Genomic DNA, 23,052 nt, shown 5'->3' on the forward strand with positions numbered 1-23,052 from the left:
GAGCGAGAGGTGCAGAGAAGAAAGCAAGACAGCTCAGAGACGGGAGAGCGAGAGGCGAGAGGGAGAGGGCACGAGGGTGGGGGGTGGGGGTGGGGGTGGGGGGGTGAGGGGCGGGCTGAGAGTAAGTGAGAATGGAGAGTGGAACAGAACGAGGAGTGCAGGAGACAGAGAAAAGAGCATCCTTTGTAAGCCAGCCATGCAGCCTCTGGCTTTTCGGTATTCAGTGCACCTTCACAAAAGGGGAGCGGGGGGGTGCGGTGGGGTGTTGAGCAGCGGTGGGGTGAGTGTGGGTGATAGACCTCTGCTGGAGGTCTGGCAACGAACAGAGCGGAGTGAGCCCCGCGGCCAGATCAGAACCACACGCTCCCCTTCACAACACCGCACGACCCTGACCCGCTTTCCAAACCCCCATAATGTGTTTCCTGGCCCTTGTCTAGTCTTCCTCCTTCCCTTACCACTGCCCCCCCCTCCAGTCTACTGTCTTGCATCATGCTGACTCACTCCTCTCAACAGGCAAGATTCTCACCATGCTCCCAAACAACCCTCCAACCCACAACCCACTGGCCCTCTTGAGAACTGGACCTGCCAATCTCTCCCAGCCTGACCTGCCTTCTGCAAACAGTCTGGCTGACCCCTCTCGGTCTGGGCTGATTTGATATGCTGCTCAAATGCCACCAGGGTCAGAGCGATCGACAGAAGCGTTTTGATGAACTTTTCCCCGACTCTTCTCAATGGCAGTGCAAGTGTTCTGCCAGTTAAATTCATTTTCTGCTGTCACTGCTAATGGGCTTTTCATTCCTTTGTGTGAGTTTCAGTTGGTTCTGACAGGACCAGTCCCTTTACGGAGTACTTAAACCAACATGGCCTCCGATGCCACAATTGCCTGCTTTTAATGACAATCATGATGTGGGGGAAATCACATTGGGGCATTGATGTGTCCAATTTGTGGTCAATTGTCTTATTTAAGGAGATCGTTGGGCCTATTTCCACAAACTGAAGAGCCTATTAGATTCACAGTCAGAGGGGAGTAATAGGAACGTTTTATCGAAGAAGATTGAGGTCCCTCAACAAGTGTGTTAGCACCTTTTGCTCTCCATGCTGCAACTCAGAGTTTCATTATCTCCCCACAGCAGGCAGTCTTAGTCAGAGTCACACATGAGACATTGTTTCCCTGGCAAGCATTATCCCTTGGAGTACATGTAAGGAGAGAGAGCCCGGGGCCAGATAGCAAACACAACCAAAACACCACTGATATCCCTCTCGGGGTGGGGGGAGCACACAGAGGGGGAGGTGGCACAGTGTAAAATATGCACAGGCAATTCCAAAGAGTATGCATTATTGAGAGGAGTAAATGGGTCCAGGATGAACATCATGGCTCATTAATAGTGAATGTGATCACTGTTTCTGGGAAAACAGCAGTCTGGGCAAGGGGGGAGATAATTGAAATGGTCAAATCTAAACTAAAGACTTCCTTGTTTACTCAGCACCAACTGTTACTGTCTAGTCAAACTCATGACTAAAGCTGATAACTAATGCTGCCAAGTGTTCTGCTATGTTGTTAATTGGTCACACTGAAAACCACTTTACTCCCCTCTCGAGCAGTGTTTTCTTGTGCCTGACTTTGGCGGTTCAAGGGGGGTTTGGAGAAGGGCTGGAGGCATTCATTTTTTATGACCTCAGTCAGCTGTGCTTCAATTACCAACAGGATTTTGACAAAAGCCCGAGACAGAAAACGAGCGAGCATTTATGAGATCCCATTAGAAAAGCGGAGGAGTCGGCTGAGTGAAGGTCACACACCGGGGGTGCTGACTGAGTGACTTCCACTGTTTGAGACGCAGACTCACTAAGTGACACAGCATCATCCCGCAGCACAGACACCAGATTTGGTTTGACGTGAACCCGGATTATCGAGCCGGCCCCCCTGAGGGGTTCCCACGCTGAAGGAACAGATGCTTCTTCCTCTTCCTCTCCGCTCCTGCCGCCTCCCCTCTTTCAGTTACATATGCTCCAGGGTGATGGACGACAAAGAGGCTGGTTGCAGTTTACACCAGACATACCAGGCACCATTAGGAACCATTTTCTGCCCATTTGCCTGATAGCTGCTATCGCTTATAGAAGTGATTTGCTCTCTGTCTGTGCACTGAGCGTCCCCAATGATGGATTTCTCATTGATTTGCCAGTGTTGGAGATCACTAAGAGAGCAGTGCAGCAGCCAAGCAGATGTGCCAGTCAGTTCCCAACCATGTATCAGCTGCCGTTGAAGGGGGGACAGTTTAAGCCTCTTTAAGGATCCCATTCACAGTGACTTACCAAAAGTGCTTATGCTAATCTTGTTATCGCTTCAGGCTTGTGGTAGGCTAATGGAGGATAGGAAGCTGTTGGGTGGTCGTGGGCCACATTATTTTGCTCAGCAATCGCAGAGACACCAAGTGGTCTCAAACTATTACATGTTACTACATGCATGACTGTACTTCACTTGGCAACTGCTGAATAATTTCTCCATCCTCACATAGAAATCTGCATTGTTTTTATGGCTTTCATAAGCAGCTCACGCTGGGATTATTAATTGACTCGGTTTCTAAGCACTAATCTTATTTATTGCTCACAGTGATCTCATCTAGGCATGCTTGTTGAGATATCAAACCACAGTGTCACATTTAACATGAATTTCACACTAATTGGGTATATAAAGCATACATGCTAACACACATGGGGATATGGACAGAAAATCACATTGCAGTGGCCCCGTAGCCATTGTTTGATCAGTTGTCATCCACTGCAGCTGATGGGACAGAGCCACTGCGGGTAAAATTGAGAATGTCAGGTAGCTCTTCATAAACAAGGCTTTAAAGGCCTTTTGATCTAACTGGCTCTCCATCGTTTGCGATGTGGGGCAATCACATCTCTGCACAGCCTCGCAGTGGTTTGATTTGAAATGTAGATGCAATGGCTGGGGCCTTTTGAAAAGCATTCACCTTTAGTGACCGGGTGGAGCGAAGCGGGGACGTGACAAGGATCCTGAAATGAAGCATTAATCAAATAAAGGTCGATTTGTGATTGACACCTTGTGGCTGATGAGGGGAGAGACTGATGCACAGAGGGCAGAGAGAAAAACTGAGAGGGGGGATACGGCTGCAGACTACAGTGAGAGACAGAACCACGGTACTGGCCTCACACGATCTGGACCAATCAAATTACAGCAAAGAAAAAAGAACAGCACGAGTCTTTGGACACCTGCTGCAGAAATATAAAGTAAACTCGAAAGATATTGGAACTGAGAAAGACACTGAATACAGAGTGAGTGATCACAACCTGGCTACTGAGACTGTGGACACAAACACTGTCAGTCAGACAGCACTGAATGTTACACTGCAGTAGGCATAAAGACAGAAGAACTGAGCTCTGTACCAAAATAAAACTCAGCCACCAAGAACTCAACACAGCCTCAGACTTCAAAGCACTTTGATCATAGACGAGCTGAAAGTAATTATATTTTCATTATTGATTAATCCAATTTATTGGTGGAAGAAGTTGAAAGTGGTAAAAGTAGCAGTATTTTAAAATGCTGCATTACAAGTAAAAGCTATGCTTTCAAAATGATACTTATACCGATTTGCTGTAAAGTAAATGTTTCAAAAGTGGAAGGAAAAGCAGTCTCAGGGTTAACCCCAGCCAGACGCTGCTCTTCATGCCAAAAAGGTGAGGAACCACCACTTTAGTCTTTAACAATCATTTATAATCTATAAGCCTATCATGTCATGGATTAGAAGAATGAAGTAACATAAAATGAAAATACTTAGGTACAGGAGAAGTACTTCAAAACTTTAGTTAAGACAGTACTTGCTTTACAGTAAATGCTTTAAGTTATTTTCCACCACTGAAAACAATTAATAATGTATTATCTGTGTCAAGATTTCTCAGATTGTTTGTTTTTTCCAACCAACAGTTGAAACCCCAAAGATGTTAAATTCACAATGAAATAACACAGAGAAAAGCAGCAAATCCTCACATTTGAGAAGAAGACTGGTTAACTTTTTGGCCTTTTCACATGATAAATGACTTAAATTAACTGATAATCAATGTAGATGGTGATTGACATGCTGTATGTTGTATGTACAGTAATTTGCATTCCATTTCTATCTTCTATCTATCTAAAATCATACTTGCACTGTAAACCTTATACAAGCTGCTCTGACAGCTTGCATTTAATTATGGCCATGCCAATCAAGCCAACTTGAGTCTGACAGACACAGACAGAAGATGAGAAAGGAGACAGGTGTATGCAAATAGTGAGAGATACTGAAACTGAGGTAGAGGGAAGAGAGGAAGGCGGTCTATATATAGGTAGAGACAGACTCGGAGAGAAAATGAGCCGATAAGGGGACCAGAGGTGAGAAAGAGGGTGAGATGAAGAAAACAGCAAAAAACAGAGAGATGAATTACAACCTATACTGTTCTGTACGGTGTCACCTCGGCAAGTAAAGATGGAAATAAAACCACCTTGGTATTTAAGGCAGTCGAAGACAGGCCTCAGATGTGTAAACGAGTGTCGTTACACGGGTTGAAATTCTGCTGTAGCGATGCTGACATGCAGGGTGCAGCGTTATGCTCTACGTCTGCAGCGGCAGTCCTGGTATTCAGGGGGTATCTCAGCCTCTCTCTCTCTCTCTCACACACACATACACTCACACCCTCACTCTCTCCTCTGTTACCTTGGCAACATATTTTCTGCATGGAAATAGCATCTCTTTCTGTGCCCACCGTAAAAAAAGGGGGCACTTCAAGAGATTTAAACGTGTCTAGAACAGATTTAAGTTAAGAGAGCTGACCTACAGATTAGATTGAATTGAGCTATACTGCTCTGCATGCTTTATCATGTATGACAGAGCAATGGATGGGTTAAAGATAATAGTCACTGACAGGCTTCTTTCATATGTACCTTAGGATGGAGGGTGGAAGGTATAGCTACATACTATAAAAGCCCATTTGTATACGTCTTTATTTGCTGAATAGAGCTAATGCACCTTTAATTTGCTGAAACATATTTAATTTACGGAGATTTAAAACAAAATACACAAAATTAATGTTAGACACAGCTTATACAATGCTGTGTTTACTCTGGTGGTGGTTTGCCTCAGGATTTATTTACATCTAACGCTACGTGACTATGAAATTCAGCTCTTGACAAGCACATCATAGGCGAGAGAAAGATCCTTGCGGGAGTGTTATTAAGAAATGTAAAATAAATAATGAAAAGCAGAGGGCTGAGGGTTGATCTGCACGGATTTCCTGATTTAGTCTCCACTCACAGATGAAGGGGTTTTAGTGCACAGCAACTGTGGGTAACTTCCTGCTGAGGCTGCCTGGTATGCTTCACTGTGATAAACCTTTGTTTGCCTGCTGCCAGAGCATCACACACACACACACACACACACAACAGAAAGAGAGAGAGACAAACTAATGAAAGAAAATCCAGGCGTTGAGATTGTAGGTGAGATCACACCCGGCTGCAAATAAGCTAAGACTCGGCCAAAGCAGAGTGAGAAAGCGAGAGAGGGGATAACATCCAGGTAAACATGCAGCACAGGATTAAAAAAGAAAGAAAGAAAGAAAAAAAAATCTCACACACACACACACACAAGTGCCTTGACTCCTGGGAGAGAGAAGCCATAATGAAATAAGCATCTGAAAGAGAGCAGGTGTTGGAGGCTTGACAGACTTCAGCTGCATAACAAGTAGCGCATTTACTTTCCCCTGCCTTTGTCAATCAAAACAACCAATCCTGTGAATAAATGCTCCCTTAGAAAAAAAAAAAAAAGATAGAGATCCCCAAGTGGAATCATGCCTGAATCAGTCTTTAAGTACTGTGATTCTCTTTTTCACACATACAAAGAGAGAGAGAGAGAGAGAGAGAGAGAGAGAGAGAGAGAGAGAGAGAGAGAGAGAGAGGGTGGGCTCACACATCACTCCAGTCAAAGTTGGTCTCAGGTAGAGGGAAAGCGCACCTGGTTCTGAATTTCAAGCAGGGCCGAGCTGTTTGGAGTCTAAAAAAGCCAATAAGAGATCAAGAATGTACTTGAGCCAAATCAATTTATTTCCTCGGCAGAAACACAAAGTAACACAGCTCCCTTTTTGTTTTTCTCCCCCCTCTTTGGATCCTCGTACGTGACAGACAGCAGGGACAGGAGGTTTCGCAAAGAAAGGCTCGAGAGAAAACTCTTTAAACAGCACATTTTATCACACACACAGGCTTGATACTGTCGTATCCACCGCCTGGTGGATCAGCACCATGGACAGCGCTGTCTACAGGTTTAGGCGGGTGGTCATTACAGTCTGTTACCAGTAGGTGGCAGTAGGAGGTACTGGTGTGGAATCTACAGCAGGATGGCCAGGATCAGACCAAAAGAGCTGGATCTTAGCAGGACGCTGAGGTAGGCAGTTGTGCTAATCCTGCTTGGATGAGCAGAAAAAGGAATGGACTTATGTGCAAACTCAAAAAAAATTGCAACTAGAGACCCGAGGAGGAAGGAGAGAAATCTCACTGAGCTGGTGCAGCTTTTATAAAGTCTGTTATTTGGTTTAGTTCAATATGAGCAGAGACATATATGATATATGATACATTTGTTTTTTGTTTTTTAATTTCTTCTAGATTTTTGTTTCTTTTCTTTTTTGGATGAATCATACCTTGTAAATTAATCATGTTTTTTTTTACTGTACATTTTTTTATGTGAATCTGCAATCTGTAATGTAACTATTAACACTGGCTGTCAGAAGAATGTGTTTCCCTCAAAAATATAGAGGAGCAGAAGTATAACGTCCAAAACGTAGAGACAAAACACTCATGTAGGGTACAAATTGTACTTCCTGTTCTGAAGGAAATGTATACACTTACTTTCCACCAGTGGTGACATCTTCCTGGATTGTTTGCTTGGAGGTGAGCTATGTACCGCGGGGGCCTTCGAGTAATCTGCTCCCAGGAGTCCGTCATCTCATAATCTGCCAGAGTGTGGTGCGTTCAAGGGGTAGTTGGAATTTCTGGGATGGTGAGAGCTGGATGATAAAGCTTTCAAAGTGCTGTGGAAAAATAAAAGTCAAATGAAATAGATGTTATGGACAGAAAGTGATCACATTATGCCTTGAAAAGTTGCTGGAAGGATACAGAATGTTTCTGTCCACTGCAAATCATCGATCTATCATGGCTGATACTGGTGTGTATATGAGGTTTCCTCATATATAGGAAAACACAATGCAAACACTATAGCATGCTTTTGAAAGTTGCTGTCAGTGATGATAACATTCGGGTTGCAACTAATGATTATTTTCATTATTATTCTGCCAACTATTCTCTCAATTAATTGCGGGGAAACTGGGGAATTTTTGGGAAACACTTACTCTATACTGTATTTATATCTAAGATTATTGGTATCACTGATTAGTCAAAAAGATACACTTAGTAAAAACTTATAGTGTATTTTGACAGGGTTGGAATGACCCATTTTATTGTGGGCAGTTGAGATACATGGGTGTAAATATCAACAAAGGAAGTTAATGGTTGACGTCTGTACATTACATTCTAACAAAGAAAGTGATGGTCTCGCAGTCAATTCAATGTATGCTTTCAGATACTCTAACTGAGACAGGCTCCGAGTAAAGTTTATATTACTCATTCTGTGTAAAGACAGTTCATAGAAAATATAAAGCAACTCATGACTAAAAGTTTAATTGGTTAACACTTTAGATCACACCTCTATCTATGTCTACGTAACTTTAATACAGCCATACAATACAAGTATACAAGGTTATTTTGTGGTTAGAGAAAAATACAACCAAAGAGGGTATGGAAATGCAAACATACAGCTGTTTTTAAACTTCTCATACATGTGAAACAGGTCACACCAGGCCGAGGCCTTTTGTATCATAGGTACGATCTCATAATGCAGGAGGAAAAAAAAAAATAAAAATCACAATTTTACTGAACATAGCCTGAGTCAAGTGTACAATATGCACACTTGAAGAAAATAAAAGCTATGCGAGAAAATAAAAATACTAATAGATTGCTGCTTCTCTGCTCACTCTGGTAAAAATAAGTCTCTGATGTGTGTCCTTGGGTTCCATCTTCTGGCAGCTGAGTGCCACTGGAGAAACAAAGGGACTGAGTTGGCTGGGGCTCTGGGGAATAGTCACTGTATTCCTCATCCAATATGACAGCAGAAGAAAGGGGATGCAGGAAACTAGCTGAATTTCAGTGTTTTTTTAAGTCTTTTAATCTGTCAGATTTCTTTTATATAAATCAGTAAGTCTCAAGCTTCTCATTCCGTCTTCAAAAGAGGTTTCACGTGTGCCGCTAGGATGCTCTTTTTTCGTCTGTGTGGCTCTGACGCTGGTGGATGGGTTCTCATTGGTTATTTTTGGCTTTGGCGTGTGTGAGAATGTGAGACTTTAGGTTGGTTGACTGGGCGAACTTCTTATTGCAGCCGTCGAAAGGGCAGACGTAGGGTCGGTCTCCAGTGTGGATCCGCACGTGCGTGCGCAGGTTGAAGTCCAGAGAAAACCTTTTCCCGCAGCCTTCAAAGGTACACTGAAGGAAGCAAGACGAACAGGGGAGTTAGTTTTCACATTGACCATACATCAGACTTTGTTAAATCTCCCTCCATCAGCAACTAACTACATTAGTTGTGGGGTTACAGGTTACATTAAAAACATCGAACATGCCATTGAAGCGTAGGCTAACATTAGCGGCTCTGTCTCTATTCTGGAAAGTTCACACTCCAGCAACCTCAGCCAACGCTACCATGAGTAACTTTACATTTGCAAAACACAACAGTTAGTCCTCATCCAGAAAGCCTTTTTTTTCTTGTAATGGTCAAAATGAAAGCATGCTGTTTGAAAAAAATAAACAACAAAACTCAGCAGCCAAAGTTAGAACAAAATAACAGTCTGATCTTACATTCTTCCCTTACTATACAAGGATTAACAAGTTCTAAGCTGCATACGGTTCGACTCTTCTGCTGTCAGCTGGTGAGGATGCTGACTTTTCGCCTGGGTCATGTAGCTTTGGTCTCAGTCTTTTAGGATTATATCATGTACATAGCCATCAAATGCAGATTCTTTCATTCCTATTCTCATTTTAAGTCATTTCTAAGTGGATGGAAACATTAAAAGTCAGCTGGGGACAGTGTTTTTACTAACACTAGGTAGTGTTAGTTTAATTAGCCAGCTAAGCTCCAGCAAATAAACTCTGCTTGTGACAATCATCATTTCTGCCAGCAAACTCGACAGTTGTTGGTTAACAACGAGCAGCCTGCTGTTTTCTACCTACTAAGAATTTTAATGATGAATCTGCCACTGTTGTCACCGTGATCTGGATATGTGCCAGAACAGAAAGCTTAACAGACATGGCAACAGTAATTAAGGGGGTGAGGCTTAGTGAAGAGCCAAATGAAAAGGACTAATTTACCTGTCAAACACAACAGCCAAAATATTTCATCTTAATTGACATGTAGAAGTAATTACAGAGAGTGAATTCAAATAAGGAGAGTGACTTTTGGAACATAGTCTCGAACTCTGAGTTCATTCAAAGTCTCAAAATATTACACCAAGTGATTTATCCACCAAAGACAATGTTTCACTGCAGTTTTCCTGCATTTGGTACTCGGTGGGCGTTCATTTGTTATCCGCTTGAAACTGTCTTCAAACTGTGATACAGGTTAATGTGCTTAAAACAGAAAAAGTAGTGCCAGTGTATCTGTGTGTGGGGGAATGTGACATTAGTCCAGATGCCAACCTGGAAGGGTTTCTCCCCTGTGTGAACAAGTTGGTGACGTTTGAGTTTGGAGCTCTCGACAAAGGCCTTGCCGCACTCGGCGCAGACGTGCACGCGGGGACCGTGGGTGTGGAGATGCTTCCTCATGGCTGAGTTATCCCTGAACATCTTTGTGCAGCCCTGGGGACCAGAGGAGGTGCAGGACAAAGTTGACAAACAGCACAGGAGAGCAAATTATGTAAGGTTTGCAGTAGGGTTGTAAACTCTAAAGTGGTGCAGCCAAAACAGTTTTGTATTACTATGTACACAAATATAAATGTCAAGTGTCAGGTGTAAATGCTAAAAAGAAGTGGAGCTGCAATCATTCTTCCCTGAAGTGGAAATGCACTGTTAACAGCTTCACACTCCAATAACAGACAGCTCATGGAGAGAATAGAGTTCTTGTAAGTACATGGAAATCAATACACTTCAAGTGATTTCTGTGTGGTTAAATAACTTCTTTTTTTTTAAAAAAATTTCAATAAAGAAAGCAGTAATGTAAGACTATTAACCCTATCAAGAACAATGAACTCCCATAATAACAGACTGATAGCATGGTTTCTTTGGGGACAATGTCGTTAAGACTCACTTTATGAGGGCAAGCTATCGTCCGGGGAGCATCGTCCTCTTTGACTTTCCTGGGCTTCATTCTGTTCAGGAAAAAAGGACACTGTTAGGGCTTTTGACAAACAAAAATAGACAGATGGCTCAAGGCTATCATTGTGACACAGGTAACCATGTCATCTGCCAGTCCAGTTTTAATGTTGATTCTCTTAGTTAATCAATAACTGGTATTAGTAAGAGGCTGTCTGATACAGCAGAAATGTCTCCACTTGACATTTCACCTCCAGGCAGCACATATTTACAGGAAAGCAAAGCCAAAAAAAAAAAAAAAAAATCTTCTTTCCACATAATGATGACCAGATCTTACGTGTGAAAAATTCGACTGGTTACAGCTCCTTAAGTGTTAATATTTGCTGTTTTCTCTTTGAGTTTTGAAATCATGGTTGGACAAAACCAATCAAAGGTCAACTTAGCTTTTATTAGCTAAATGATTAAACAACAAAATAACTGTATGAACAAATAATGAAAATAAAGTGTTTGGGCAGCAGTATCACAGGCACTTTTTTGTGAGGAGTTATTCGTGACTTGTATAACAAAATACACTGGAATGAAGGTCTAGCCATAGATTTTTTTCTGCTTTAGCACATGGTCATGTGAATGGTCTTCCCTACTAAATATTACACAGTTTGCTCAAACCATGTGCACAAACATACATTAATATATGCTGACATACGAACATGCCTACAAACCAACTGTAAATGATTTTATTACTTACATTACTACCTGTTTATTTCTTCTAATTTTTGCTTTTATTCCTATTTTATTCTTACATGTTTATAGAGAGAAAACTAAGACACTAAACTCAAATCAAGTCAAAAGTACATTTAAAAAAATCTAATTTTAAACAAAAATTTAACCCGCATTTTAACCTTACAAGTTTCAGCAACACAGTATCTGACGCCTGTACAAGGTTTTTTTTTTAATCACTCCATTTCATCCCCTGATTTAATAGCATCATCTATTTTGCATATTCATGGCTGCTGTCCACAACTTGTGTTTTTCTCTGGAAACAGGTGTGTTTACTTACTGCTACTGCTGCAGAGACCCGCTGACATACACTCACCTGGCAAATTCAGCCAGCTGTTTGGGGTCTGATAGGTCGATTCCCGGGATGCCACCAGGGGGCAACTTCTTCCCTGTCATGTACTCGGAGTAATCCGGAGGGGAGTTCTCCCCGACGATCTGCTCCTCCACCACTGACTCATGGTCAATGTCTTTATTGTCATCTAGAAACACATTACAGAGACTGAACCGATAACAAAATGGTATTTCCCTAGCTACAGGCTTGAGGGGGCTGAAAACATCTGCAGATATCTCTCCTCAGGTTATATCTGGAATCACATTACTGTTGCATAATAATTACTTTGGAATTGCATGACTAAAGCGATGACCTATTTCCACATGGTAAAAATGAAATATTTAAGTTCACTCCCTACTGCAGACAGTGTTGCAGTTTTAATTAGTCATTTGCGCAATAACGTGGAAAAATAAAGAAAAAATAATAATAATATGATGCTAATAATACCTTATTAGGATGCTACCTATATGCTGTGTTTTCCCCTTTTAATGCAGTGCACTGCGTGAAACACTGATTCATCTTTGTGCAAAAACATGAAAAAATATAGAAAAAATGTAGAAAAAATATATATGTAAAATATGTAGAAATTCAAGATTTAATAATATTTTAACTTGCTAATAGTTTTGCACAAATAACACTTTTTGTTTTTCGCTGCTCTTAAAAATTACACCCTTTAAAGTGCAGAAAAGAACACTAAACACACAATAATGCACTGAATCGTTAAATGAAGATGTTCCTGCATTAGAACGACTACTCTCTACCAACCAGCAGAGAGCACTAAAAATAACTACAGATCCGTGTCCCCTCGAAAACACGATGAACAAGTATATTACAAGTAAGGAATAGGCTAACCAGCGTGGCTTGTATGGGGTGAAATGTAATACGCAACCTCTGAAAATAAAAGCCCTCTGTTGCCCTCCTGCAGAAATGATGGATTGCCCCCTGGCCCATGTTAACTGTACCGTACCTTCACGCTGCACAGGGGCAGCAGCTAGCGTACTGCGGACGCAAAGCGGTCTGGTTAACTACCACTAACAGCAGACAGAGCTAACTGCTACATCATTTACTAGCTAAACAGTACCTACTTCAAAATTTCACGCATATTAAACTTTCACACACTTCACTTAATTCTCCGGCACTACATGAGCTGCCGTTGAGCAGTAAGTGCGCCACAGTGTTGAGGCCTGCAGATATCCCAACCCTAGCTGTGTGTGTCTCCCCCAAGCACCGCCGCCATCTCTGCCTGGCCGCGACTATCGCCATTTTTTCGGGGCCGCCGCCATACTTACTAGTCTCGGGGAATATGGCGGCGCCCAGCAACACCTAAAACATGGCCTCCCTTCAAAACAAAAACATCTCGATATGGTATAGAGGGGTTTTGCACAGAAAACTTGCATTATTTGTCGCTACTCACGACGGTGCGACGGACCACTCCAGGAACTAGTCTGGTGCAGCAGGACAACGCCCTGGCAATGAGGCCTCATGCAACGGCTAACAACGGAGCTGACAGACACGGCTGGGCTAACGTTACTTACCCGATGCCCACATCGTGACAGAAAATTCCCCCTCCAGTGTCTTTATTTGCACCTGCTTCTGTTCCCATTTTCTTCCACCAGCCTCCGCGCCGCTTAAGTAGCTCTTTTTGCCCGCTTTCTTCCCACCAGTGCCGCCTCCCCGTTTCACCCGACCCACTGAGCTTTTCCCAGCCACAGTCACCAAAGTCTGCTCGATATACTCGTCCTCCACCCCCGGTGCCGGTACCGGGATGAGGATCTGGTCCTCGAACCCGCCGCCGCCGTCCGTATGCAGGTCCGAGTCATCCCCGCCGACCACCTCCTCCCGGGTCTGGACCAGGATAACCTCCTGGTGGTGGTGGATCGAGCTGGGGTCGTCCGTGACCAACGGCTGGAGCGCAATCATGGGCTGCCCGTCGTCGTCGTCGTCATCCCCGCCGACCACCGTAGTCTCGATAGTCTCCACCGGTATCGTTTCCACCTCTATCTCGTGGAGCTCCACGATCTCGGCCGGCATCTCCGAGCCGTCTGTCTCAATGTACAGCGTATCTCCGGATGCCATGTTGAATTCCGCCAGCTTGCCTCTCTCATTCACGCCGTGTTGTGCTCCTTTTTGGACCTCACAAACAGACTCACACACCCCCTGCTCTGCTCCTGCCTCCGTCTGTTCTCCCTCTTCGATAACAACTCTTCTCCCCGGCCCACGCCAGTTCTCGTCGCCACTATGGTCGCTCATACAGAAACATCGCGAGACTTTGGTGAACCCAGCTATCACAGTGTTCCTGATGGTACTTGGGGTTCCCTGGGGGGGATCCCAAACTTTGTAGACATGAGAATTAGTTATACTTGTCCTAAAAGCACTCATCTTAACGGCATTTTGGATTCCTATCATTTAATAGATAAATTACATAATAATAGTCAGCGAAGTGAACATCTGATCCAAGTGTTTATTTTCAGGAATTAGGGCTGCATCTGTTGATTGTGTATAGATTATGTTTTCAGTTAATGGAATAATTATGTTCATAAAATATTCGAAATACAAAATCCATCACAAATGACCAGAACTCAAAATTGTGTAACAGAGAGCATTAAAACTGTCCAGCAGCCCAAAAAACAAAGTATTTAACTTAAAGGGGCTAAAATGGGAAAGCAAACTTTGCAAATCTTGGCATTTTATAAATATATATATTTTTAAATAGATTGATCTCTGATTGATTTTATTTTCATTCATTGGTATTGGTCCTGATTGGACTTTTTAATGTCTAACATCTATGGTTGGAAACCTAGTGTACAACATTTTTCACCAAATAAAAGCATTCAGTACACCTTGTATTGGGACACCCTTCTTCCCAAAGATTTCCTCCCACTTGGTATTTTGTTGATGGTGGTGGTGGAGAGCACAGTCTGACACGTCAGTCCAAAATCTCCCATGGGTATTCAGTTTGGTTGAGATCTGGTGTCCGAGAAAACCATAGCGATACGGTATTAAATTACACCTCTCTGATACCCCATAAAACATTTCAGTGACCCCTCATGCTCCGTGAGGAAAAATCCACATTCACTGTGCTTCTTAACTCATTTATTCAAGCCATTACCATATTTAGTTTGCTGTTTGTAAGAGTACTCCATGTAAGGCAGTACTGCTGACTACTTCATGGTCAGCTCACTGCTGCACCTGAGACCACAATCAGTGATGTCAGTGTTTAACAGTTGCTAGCTGATGGCAAACACCTGCTGTGACATCATTAATTGGGGTGTGGCCATAGTGTCTGCACAGAAAACAGTGCAGCAGCAGTTTTCTGCTGTGTCAGTGGGGATATTGCTTTTAATGCAACCCCACTTTAAATGATCAGCCTATAAATATTTGTGAACAGCAACAGCAACCTCATGAATCACTTTTTCTTTTTTGTATCAAACCTATAAGTCATTTCTGGGCTTTGTGTGGGCTAATACATTCTCTCAGGAATTTGTTTTTACTGACAGTAAAGCCTGTAGTGTTTTATTCAACCCCCCAAACACTGTATATACATAGAAAGCTGCAGAAATTATTACATAACTTGCAGTTTTTAAGACCAGTTTCTGTAAGGAAAAGTAAACATTCTGGGTGTTATTGATACAATATTTAGCTAGCTAACAAGCTAGAGCTGAACATGTAGTTTCAGTTAAACTATACTAGGGTCTAAAAGGAACATGCCACACACCTGTCTTGATGAATACCCAGTGCCTATTTATAGATTTTTTGGGGTTTATTTTGTGAATGTATTTAGCAAATTCTTTTGCAGGGCAATTTAGCAGTAAAGCATCCTACAGTGTGTGCAGCACTTCAATAACACAATAAGGTTGCACAGAAACAGCTCAGATGTTTCACGCATCTGTGTTTTGCACTAACTGTAATTTATGGCACCTATTCAATAAAAACAGGTTTTTGTGTTTAAAAAAAATAACTGAAAAGAAAAATGTGCTGTCAAGACAAAAACACCAGACAGGCATCAACATAGCACCCAAACAAACACAAAAGGAATGAGATGGCTTCATTTATCCAAGACGTTGTTCACAGTTTTATTTGAATTCATTTTAAACTTAGTGCGTTTTTCTTTTTTTTGTTGTTGTTGTCAAACCAGGAAGCACTTTGTCATAAAAGGAGAGAATAAAATGAACAATACTTCACCATATCCTTGCAGCCAATAAACATTTTATTAACAACATGATCACAAATACTCTGGTGTATTATTTCTTTTTTTTTTTTTCTTCTTTTTTTTGTTTGTACTATTGCAATATCCAAAGAAGTTTATTCCACCCTTCGTTTCAGGTCTGAGCCTGTTTTTTTCTGCCATGGTTCCACACATAGCTGTGTTGGCGAAAAAGGATAAAAAACCTTTTTACCTTTTAAAAAATGTTCCAGGTCAAATGATGAGAAAGAAAATGTGGATGTGATCGCATGTGTATCTAAAATGAAACCAAATAAAAGGAGCTAATATAAAATATAAAAAGCTGACATAAAATGATGTGCAATAATAATTCTCAACATTATCATTACTATCATACTTTCATTATCATTTCCTCATTATTACCATTGTACTCACTACACTACTACTAGTCATATTAACAATACGTTGACAATTATAAAAATGATAGTAATAATAATGAAAATGATAGTAATGACAAAAAATGTTTAAAACAAAAAACCTGTGAAAAAAGCAAAACAAATAAAATCATGTGAATTTTATCCATTTTCCTTCAGGCTGAGGACAGAGGGGCGGACTGGGCTGACAGACAGACAGACAAAAAATGTTAAGAAATCAGAGTAATCAGTGCGAGAGTGAACCCCATTCACATCTTTCTCTTCACACAAACAAACCAATGTTACACACACATGTCTGAGGTGTTTGATCAACGTTGCTGCGTTGCTTCAACACCACAGCTGAACAGGATGAGTAGATGTCACAGTTTGGGCCTCCATTCCTGACCTCTCCCCCTCCTCCTCCTCTTCCTCCTCCTCAGGGCCACAGCAGCTGCTGCAGGGGCAATGGTTTTCGAAAAGGTGGTTCATGTCGGGGAGTGGCTCTGAAAGATTATGTCGTGCTAATTCGACTGAGTTCATGTCTAATGGCTGTAACAAGAGAAAACATAGGGAAAAATTTAGGTTGAGTGCACGGGTTTAACTGATTCTGTGACAAGTTAAAGAAAGTGTATATATTATAAATAATAAACACAGAAAAATACAAGCACCCCTCTACGGCACGTGTTGACAATGTGATAACATTTTTATTTTCATTACATTTTCCTTTAAATTTTTTAACTAATCATTTAAAAAATTACTGTATTGACTTACACATAACTCAAGGTATCCACATTGTTCTTATCTCACAATTACAGTAGAGTTAACATTATCTAGCAATTTATTCTATTATCAGGATTATTTTATAATGTTATTACATTTTCTGGCACTAATCAGATAATAATAATATTGACAGTGAAATAATTGAAGGTATTGATATTGTTCATATCTGTGAGAGTCAATACTGATGGAAATTCCAACAAGTTTTCTGGGATTCTAGTGCAACCTAGTGGTAACATTTATACATAACTACCTAACTCCCAACATCCCACTGGATAGATTTCCAATTAAACATTCATTAGTGTGAATTAGGAGAGAGACAGTGTTTCTAAATGTTGATTGATTACCCTGCTTTAGTGTTTCAACAGAAAACGAAACATACCATCAATGATTTCATCCTTCACTTTGTGCAATTCACGGAACACCTCTTCCAAGATTTCCTGGTGAAGCACAAAGAAATAAATAACACGTGTTCATAATACATGCACACTTCTTTGTTTACTGTAGAAATCTTTGTACACAGGAAGCAAATGTTTAAAGCAGAAAGTACAATCATTTTTTTCCATCCACATTAACTCTTGGGAAAACGATTTTTGGACAGCAAAGTGTTCAGATGCAGAAACAAGAGGAAGATTAAAAGCGCACAAGCCTTATCCAAATACTGGCTGATGAATGAGAGTTATTTTCAATTTCTGGCTGGGTGCTATTTATTTATTTATTTCACCTGTTTCATTCTGTCGAGGTCTAACGAGTCTGTGTCGCTGCCACTCCCTCCGGGCCGTATCCTGCATAATAATAATAAGAAAAAAATCTCTATTAGATTTGCTGCTGTTTTTCTGCTTCAAAGACATATGCAACTAGCTGTGGTAGTCCCAGCTCTCACCTTGAAGCCATTGACCTGTCTGCAGAGTTAGCTCGGTCCCACGGCTTCTTTGCACCATCTGGGCGACAAAAGGAGCACAGTTAGATGGAATAACCAGCAGGGATTTACTGACATTTCCAAAGAGCAGGATCTCAGATAGACAGATGGATAGACTGTAAGAGGTAACACATGTGAGTACACGCATATACATTTATATTTAAATCAGGGGTGGTTTGCATTTTTGACTTTGTTGTCGGTACAGAAATTTGTGTCTAGATTTATATGTTAATTGAGAATACAGAAGCCTGACTGACTCCTTCAGGAATAAGTGAAATGGAATAGAATACCACTTAGTGATAATTGCATTATACTGTATCATGGAGGATCATCATCCCTGTTCTGTAACAACCAAACTCCCTTAATACATACAGTACATTAAGTGTGATGCAGAGCAGAACAATCCAAATAAGCCTGCCTGCTGTTAAGCTTTCTTCCACTGTGACCTGTGTGTGTGTGCTCTGTGTTTAATTTTCAGTGTTTGACTTTACTGACACAACAGTACATGCCCAAACCACCTACAGTATATTACACAAAACACTTTGAGAGGTTGTAATGTAGTTTACTGTCCTGAGTTTTCCCCACCTGTGGCATTCTGTGCTCCCCGGGTGCTGGGTGATGGAGAATTTGGGTCGTCCTAAAGAAAAACACAGGAATCAATAAGCAGCACTACCCCTGCTGCCATCAAGATGATTATAATCCTCATCATGGACACTGTCATTTGAGGTATGATATTTTGCTGCTCCAAACAGCACAGGTTTCTTTTCCTCATTGGCCTCTATCTTTAATAACTATGCAAATAATTCAAATTAAGATACAACAAAATAGTAATGATCGATGATCATGCTCATCTAATCACTACCAACATTATCATAATCCCTGCTTCAATCATCATCCTAATTACCACTGTAAATCAGACAGTAAGCACCAGCCTCATGAATTGCAAAGCATCACTGTTTTCCATTCACTCACATTTTGGCTGTCCTCTGGCTTCTCTGAAGCTGCTTTCCTTCTGAGGGAGAAGAAGAAACCTCAAATAAGAACAAGGTGATTCATCTAAATTCATGATTTTCGATATTTTTCACTTGTGTAATAACCACTAATGAACCCTGAGGTGCACACTGATTATGTGGCTGCAGGATGTTAATGTTTTGAGGTTTTCTCAGTTCTTTAGCTCTGACCTTCGCGCCAACAGAGCGTTCATCTCCTCCATCAGTCCTCCGCTCCCTCCGCTTGTTCGGTTGGCATCGTTTTTGGCGCCTGAAGAGCTGTCCTCGGGCTGAGGAGAGGAGGAGAGAGGTGTGGAGGAGTGGAGAGTCCAGAGTTAGCTGCTTCTTACTGATATTTACAAATTGTAAACTTTTTACATACATCAGTCAGGTTTGGCAGAAATAATCTTCTTATATCCTGAATGACTTGGAGCAAGTTTTCATCACATCATCAAAGCCACAAAGATAAATTGGTGTCTCACTCTTTGAACGCGGCGCAGTTTGGCTCCAGCGATCATGGCGGCGAGTCCCGTCGGTGCAGGGGGCTCATCCCCGTGACTCCCTCCACCCATGGGTAGTGGTGGTGGGAGAGGAGGTTGCGGTGCCCCTGCTGAGGGTGGTGGAGGTCCCGGCGGTGGTGGAGGAGGAGGAGGGCCACCCATGTTCATTGGGGGAGGTACTACTGGTGGGGCCACAGAGAGCACAGCAGGGTGGCCTTGGAAAGGAGAACCTGGAGGGAAAGCGTGGTGCATGAGGATAAAGAAAACTTAATCAGGTCTGTTTATATGTACCTGCACTCGTACCTGTATGAGTATTTGGGTTCAGATGCACTTACATAATGATGAAAACATGTTTATTGTGAATGAGAAAACCATCTAACTACATAAATGTCAGTTGACCTGTGCCTTTCATGTGAGTACCTGAGTTGGAGGACCGTCGCTCCCGCTCCATGTGTGCCTGCATCTGCTGCTGCTGCTCCATCATCTGCCTAAAGGGACAGGAAGGAAACACAGCTGCTCACAAATGTCACGTCTCATCCCTGGTTCTGTCGTTTCATTGGCCTAAAGGAGCAGTTTAGCCAAAAATCCCACTGTGGCAGCCAGAAAAAAGTGTCCTTCTGCCTTCAAACAGCACTAGGAAACTTCAACGTCAGCAGGTCCAAAGCGTTGTAAGATCTGAAATCTAGCAATCAACAGATCCATTGTGCCCCAGCTGTGACCAAACAGTACTAAATATAGTGAGGATAAAAGCTGCACAAATGTAAAAGGTCTTTTTTCCTTATTTCTTTCTGGGTTTTTTTTTTTTACAACTAGTGGAGAAAAATGACTTAAAGATTTCTTCTTAGGTCTAGAACAGTGTTTTTGGCCACACAACACTGACATATTATCCACCTTAATTGATATCATGTTAGGAAACTCTTGCCTATTTACACATTAAGCAGACAGAGAAACATAACATTCATTTGGAGTCATGTTTGTGTTCACCTGACTGCTGGAAGTCCAGTATTTGCTCTCCTTTTAGCTCTGGTTTGGACCAACCTGAAGGGAATATCTGGCTCCTTAGCTGCTGAACTCTACACTGTGTTCACCAGCTAGTTGCTTACTTTGTCTGTCTGCTGTTTGGTGCTCAGCAGGTAGTGTTCAGTGGGTTTATCAGAGCTTTTGGCTAAAACAGCTGCTGAAAACATGTTAATGAAAGCAGTGAGACTGAGCCAAAACCTTAAAGCTGTGGGATGTAAAATCGAAATGACAGATGTGAAAACACTGTAAAACTGCAGATGATAATCCTGTGTAGATTTTTCACTATAAGCAACCTCTTTTTACTTTATAAAAATAAAAATATATGTGCAGTTTTCAAATTTTAAATAATGATGCAGAAAACATATTCTTATTCTGAGTAATCTTGACAAATGTCCTTGTTACAACAACAAATATGCTTTTCTATGTTCATCAGCTGGTCTCTAACTTTGTTCTTCTGTAGTTTGGTGCTGATCGGGTTGTGTGCAATGAGTTTATCAGAGCTTTTTTTTTTTTTTACTGAAAACAGCTGCCTGTTAGAAATGATGCTCATGAGAGCAGTAAGACAGAAACTAAAAAGCTGCATGCTGTAAAACAATGCTAAAACTCTTCACATAACTGAGGAGGACTGCAGAGCTAGGTGTGGGTAATTCTGTGTGAGTTTACTACACGCAACCCGTTTCACATCACATGTAGTCATTTGTCCCATTGCTCATACAGAAATAGTGATCAGTGTAGCTTTTAATAAACACTGTGTTTTATTTAGCTTGGAATGAAACTTACAGCACTGTATGTACTTGTAAGTTAATATCGTAACAAAACTTTTTTTGTTGTCTTTCGTCCTACAGCAAACAACAAAAGTTGAATGAAAAGAAAAAGGAAACTAAGTATATTTGAAGAAAACCCCTCTCATGTCTAGGACATCAATAACTAGAAATGATGTGAAATGACTGAAAAATCTTGGAGTTGCTAAAGTTACCACTAAACTTGCTGCTTGCTCATTATTTGGTGAAAAATTGCATCTACAGTGTGGCAGGTGAAATGATTTTCTCTGTTTCTGTCACTGTGCTGCAGACAGCTTTGCTCTGTGTAGTTTGAAGACTTTACATGACGTTGAAATCAGTGACTTGTCTACACATTTCAATCATGTTTTGACACTGCTGCACAGTTTCACTTTTGCCGTTACAGCATGAGGTAAACGTCTTTCCCCTCGTCCACTCTCTCCTTCATCTCCGTCCATCTCCTCTCTCCACCTCACTGTTCCCATCGAACAGTCCTCATCTTTGCTCTCATCTCTGTCTTTGATGTGAGAACCATATGTGTGTCACGACTCAGGAGAGAGAGAGAAAGGAGACGGCTCACGGAGAGGAAGTGGAATTTTCCAGCTGTGTGCTGAAGTGCTGAGCCAGCAACCTCCCTGATGTGACAGCAGCACACACAGTGGGAGAAAAGCAGCTGAGCAATACTGCCTCGCTACCACTGGAGAGAGCTCGGTCAAATTAATTTGCGTCCGCTGACACGCGTATACACGCAAACCTGAAACCCACACACATAAACACACAATCTCCCCTCACAATCACAGCTATAATCTTTTGTGCCAGAGGTACAGTTTAGCAGACATGGGATCAGATAGAGCTGTAACTCCCATCATATTTGTTCTCTTAAGCCCTGGCATTTGGCATTTGGATGAACCAATAGCCAGGGCTGAAATAGGTTTAAAAACAGCAACAAAGACCTAGTTGTGCCTGAATCTGTCTCTGAAGGGGAGAGAGGAGTCACAGTGGAAGAAATGCAGGCTGCTTGGTAAGCCATGGAAACTGCCTCAAGCATCATTCTAAATACTACTCATCCATTATTTTGGATTCTTCAATCAGCCACTATGACTCAGAAAAAAGATCCTCTTGTGTTTGGGCTGTTTTTAAAGTTCGCTGTCTTTATCTGACCCACTGGAATTAGTTCTGAGAAGGAGACAGAGGGTATTAAGAGGAGGAGTGGGATGAAACAGAATAGGAATAAAAGTCACTTAAGGCAGCTGTTTGCTTATTTCAGTTGCTATAGTTCATATTCTCTCTGTGTGACAGCTTGTCAGACACATGGGACTGCACTTCACCCTAATCCTAACCACACTAGCCGTTCAGACTGAGTTCACTTAAAGTTCATCCACTGGTTTGGAGATAATTCCATAAAGTGTCCTGGACAAGCCATCAAACCTGAAATACAAGAAGCCTCAACGGTAAACATTTTGGAAGCAAGACAGTAAATGTCACTAGTGGGAAGCTCTAAATATAGCAGGGAATCTTTTAACATTTCCAAAAATCCAGTCTTTGGAGTGTCACTCTGAATGTGCTCCTGTGCTTTTGTTGCACTGCTTCTCATCTGGGACTCCTCTCTTATTTAAAGGCCCTGAAAACCTATTGTTTCAGCTTTTTTTTATGGGTGATGTGATCCTAGGTGTACACACAAATCTTCTGTCACTGTAAGAACAGTTTTGTTCATTTCACATGAGAAATTTCTGTCCAATCAGAGTTTAGCAACTTTTGAATCAAAATCTGATAGTTGTGGGGTTGTTTGTTCTCCAGTCCAATGTCATTCAAATCTGATCCTCTCAGTGTGTGAGCATTTAACTCTTATAATAAACAGATTTTTACTAACATAAGCATTGAATATTTTTTAGTATGTTTAGTCATGAATATATAACTACTTATATGCTAAAGTGGTCACTAGTATGCTAGCATCCACTAATATTCACAGTGAATTTCCACTGCACTTCA

The 23,052-nt window shown here is 41.6% G+C and overlaps 2 protein-coding genes across 5 annotated transcripts in view; both read right to left on the reverse strand.

Moving 5' to 3' along the window:
* Positions 1–7,467: 7,467 nt before the first annotated feature.
* yy1b (YY1 transcription factor b) lies at positions 7,468–13,913 on the reverse strand. Of its 2 annotated transcripts, none has more exons than XM_018696233.2 (5): positions 13,040–13,913; positions 11,490–11,652; positions 10,392–10,452; positions 9,785–9,943; positions 7,468–8,578 (listed from the first exon to the last, which is right to left on the reverse strand). In XM_018696233.2, the coding sequence occupies exons 1-5, from the start codon at positions 13,908–13,910 to the stop codon at positions 8,396–8,398; spliced, it is 1,437 nt and encodes a 478-aa protein (XP_018551749.2). In that variant the 5' UTR covers positions 13,911–13,913; the 3' UTR covers positions 7,468–8,395. The 2 variants fall into 2 exon arrangements, with proteins under 2 accessions (XP_018551749.2, XP_018551750.2); XM_018696234.2 differs by having other exon boundaries at positions 11,490–11,640; positions 13,040–13,892.
* Positions 13,914–15,548: 1,635 nt separating this feature from the next.
* The window catches only part of evlb (Enah/Vasp-like b), a 42,603-nt gene continuing 35,099 nt past the window's right edge, over positions 15,549–23,052 (reverse strand). For 2 of the 3 annotated variants that reach the window (XM_018696270.2, XM_018696267.2), the window contains exons 5-13: positions 19,685–19,752; positions 19,247–19,494; positions 18,957–19,054; positions 18,748–18,787; positions 18,361–18,412; positions 17,740–17,797; positions 17,581–17,641; positions 17,239–17,296; positions 15,549–16,628 (exon numbers count right to left, since the gene is read on the reverse strand). In XM_018696270.2, coding sequence (XP_018551786.1) covers positions 16,591–16,628; positions 17,239–17,296; positions 17,581–17,641; positions 17,740–17,797; positions 18,361–18,412; positions 18,748–18,787; positions 18,957–19,054; positions 19,247–19,494; positions 19,685–19,752 — 721 coding nt within the window. In that variant the 3' untranslated portion in view covers positions 15,549–16,590. The remainder of the gene's footprint in view (positions 16,629–17,238; positions 17,297–17,580; positions 17,642–17,739; positions 17,798–18,360; positions 18,413–18,747; positions 18,788–18,956; positions 19,055–19,246; positions 19,495–19,684; positions 19,753–23,052) is intronic. The other variant, XM_018696268.2, reaches the window with a different exon arrangement.

The sequence above is a fragment of the Lates calcarifer genome, linkage group LG7_1 (assembly GCF_001640805.2).
Source record: "Lates calcarifer isolate ASB-BC8 linkage group LG7_1, TLL_Latcal_v3, whole genome shotgun sequence".
NCBI classification, from domain to species: Eukaryota; Metazoa; Chordata; class Actinopteri; family Centropomidae; genus Lates; species Lates calcarifer.

Coding starts and splice junctions, on each gene's coding strand:
- yy1b (XM_018696233.2), bottom strand. CDS start 13,910: ATGATAGGAATCCAAAATGCCGTTAAGATGAGTGCTTTTAGGACAAGT. Junction 11,653..13,039: donor TGTCACGATGTGGGCATCGG/GTAAGTAACGTT, acceptor ATGTGTTTCTAG/ATGACAATAAAGACATTGAC. Junction 9,944..10,391: donor CGATAGCTTGCCCTCATAAA/GTGAGTCTTAAC, acceptor TCTGGTCCCCAG/GGCTGCACAAAGATGTTCAG.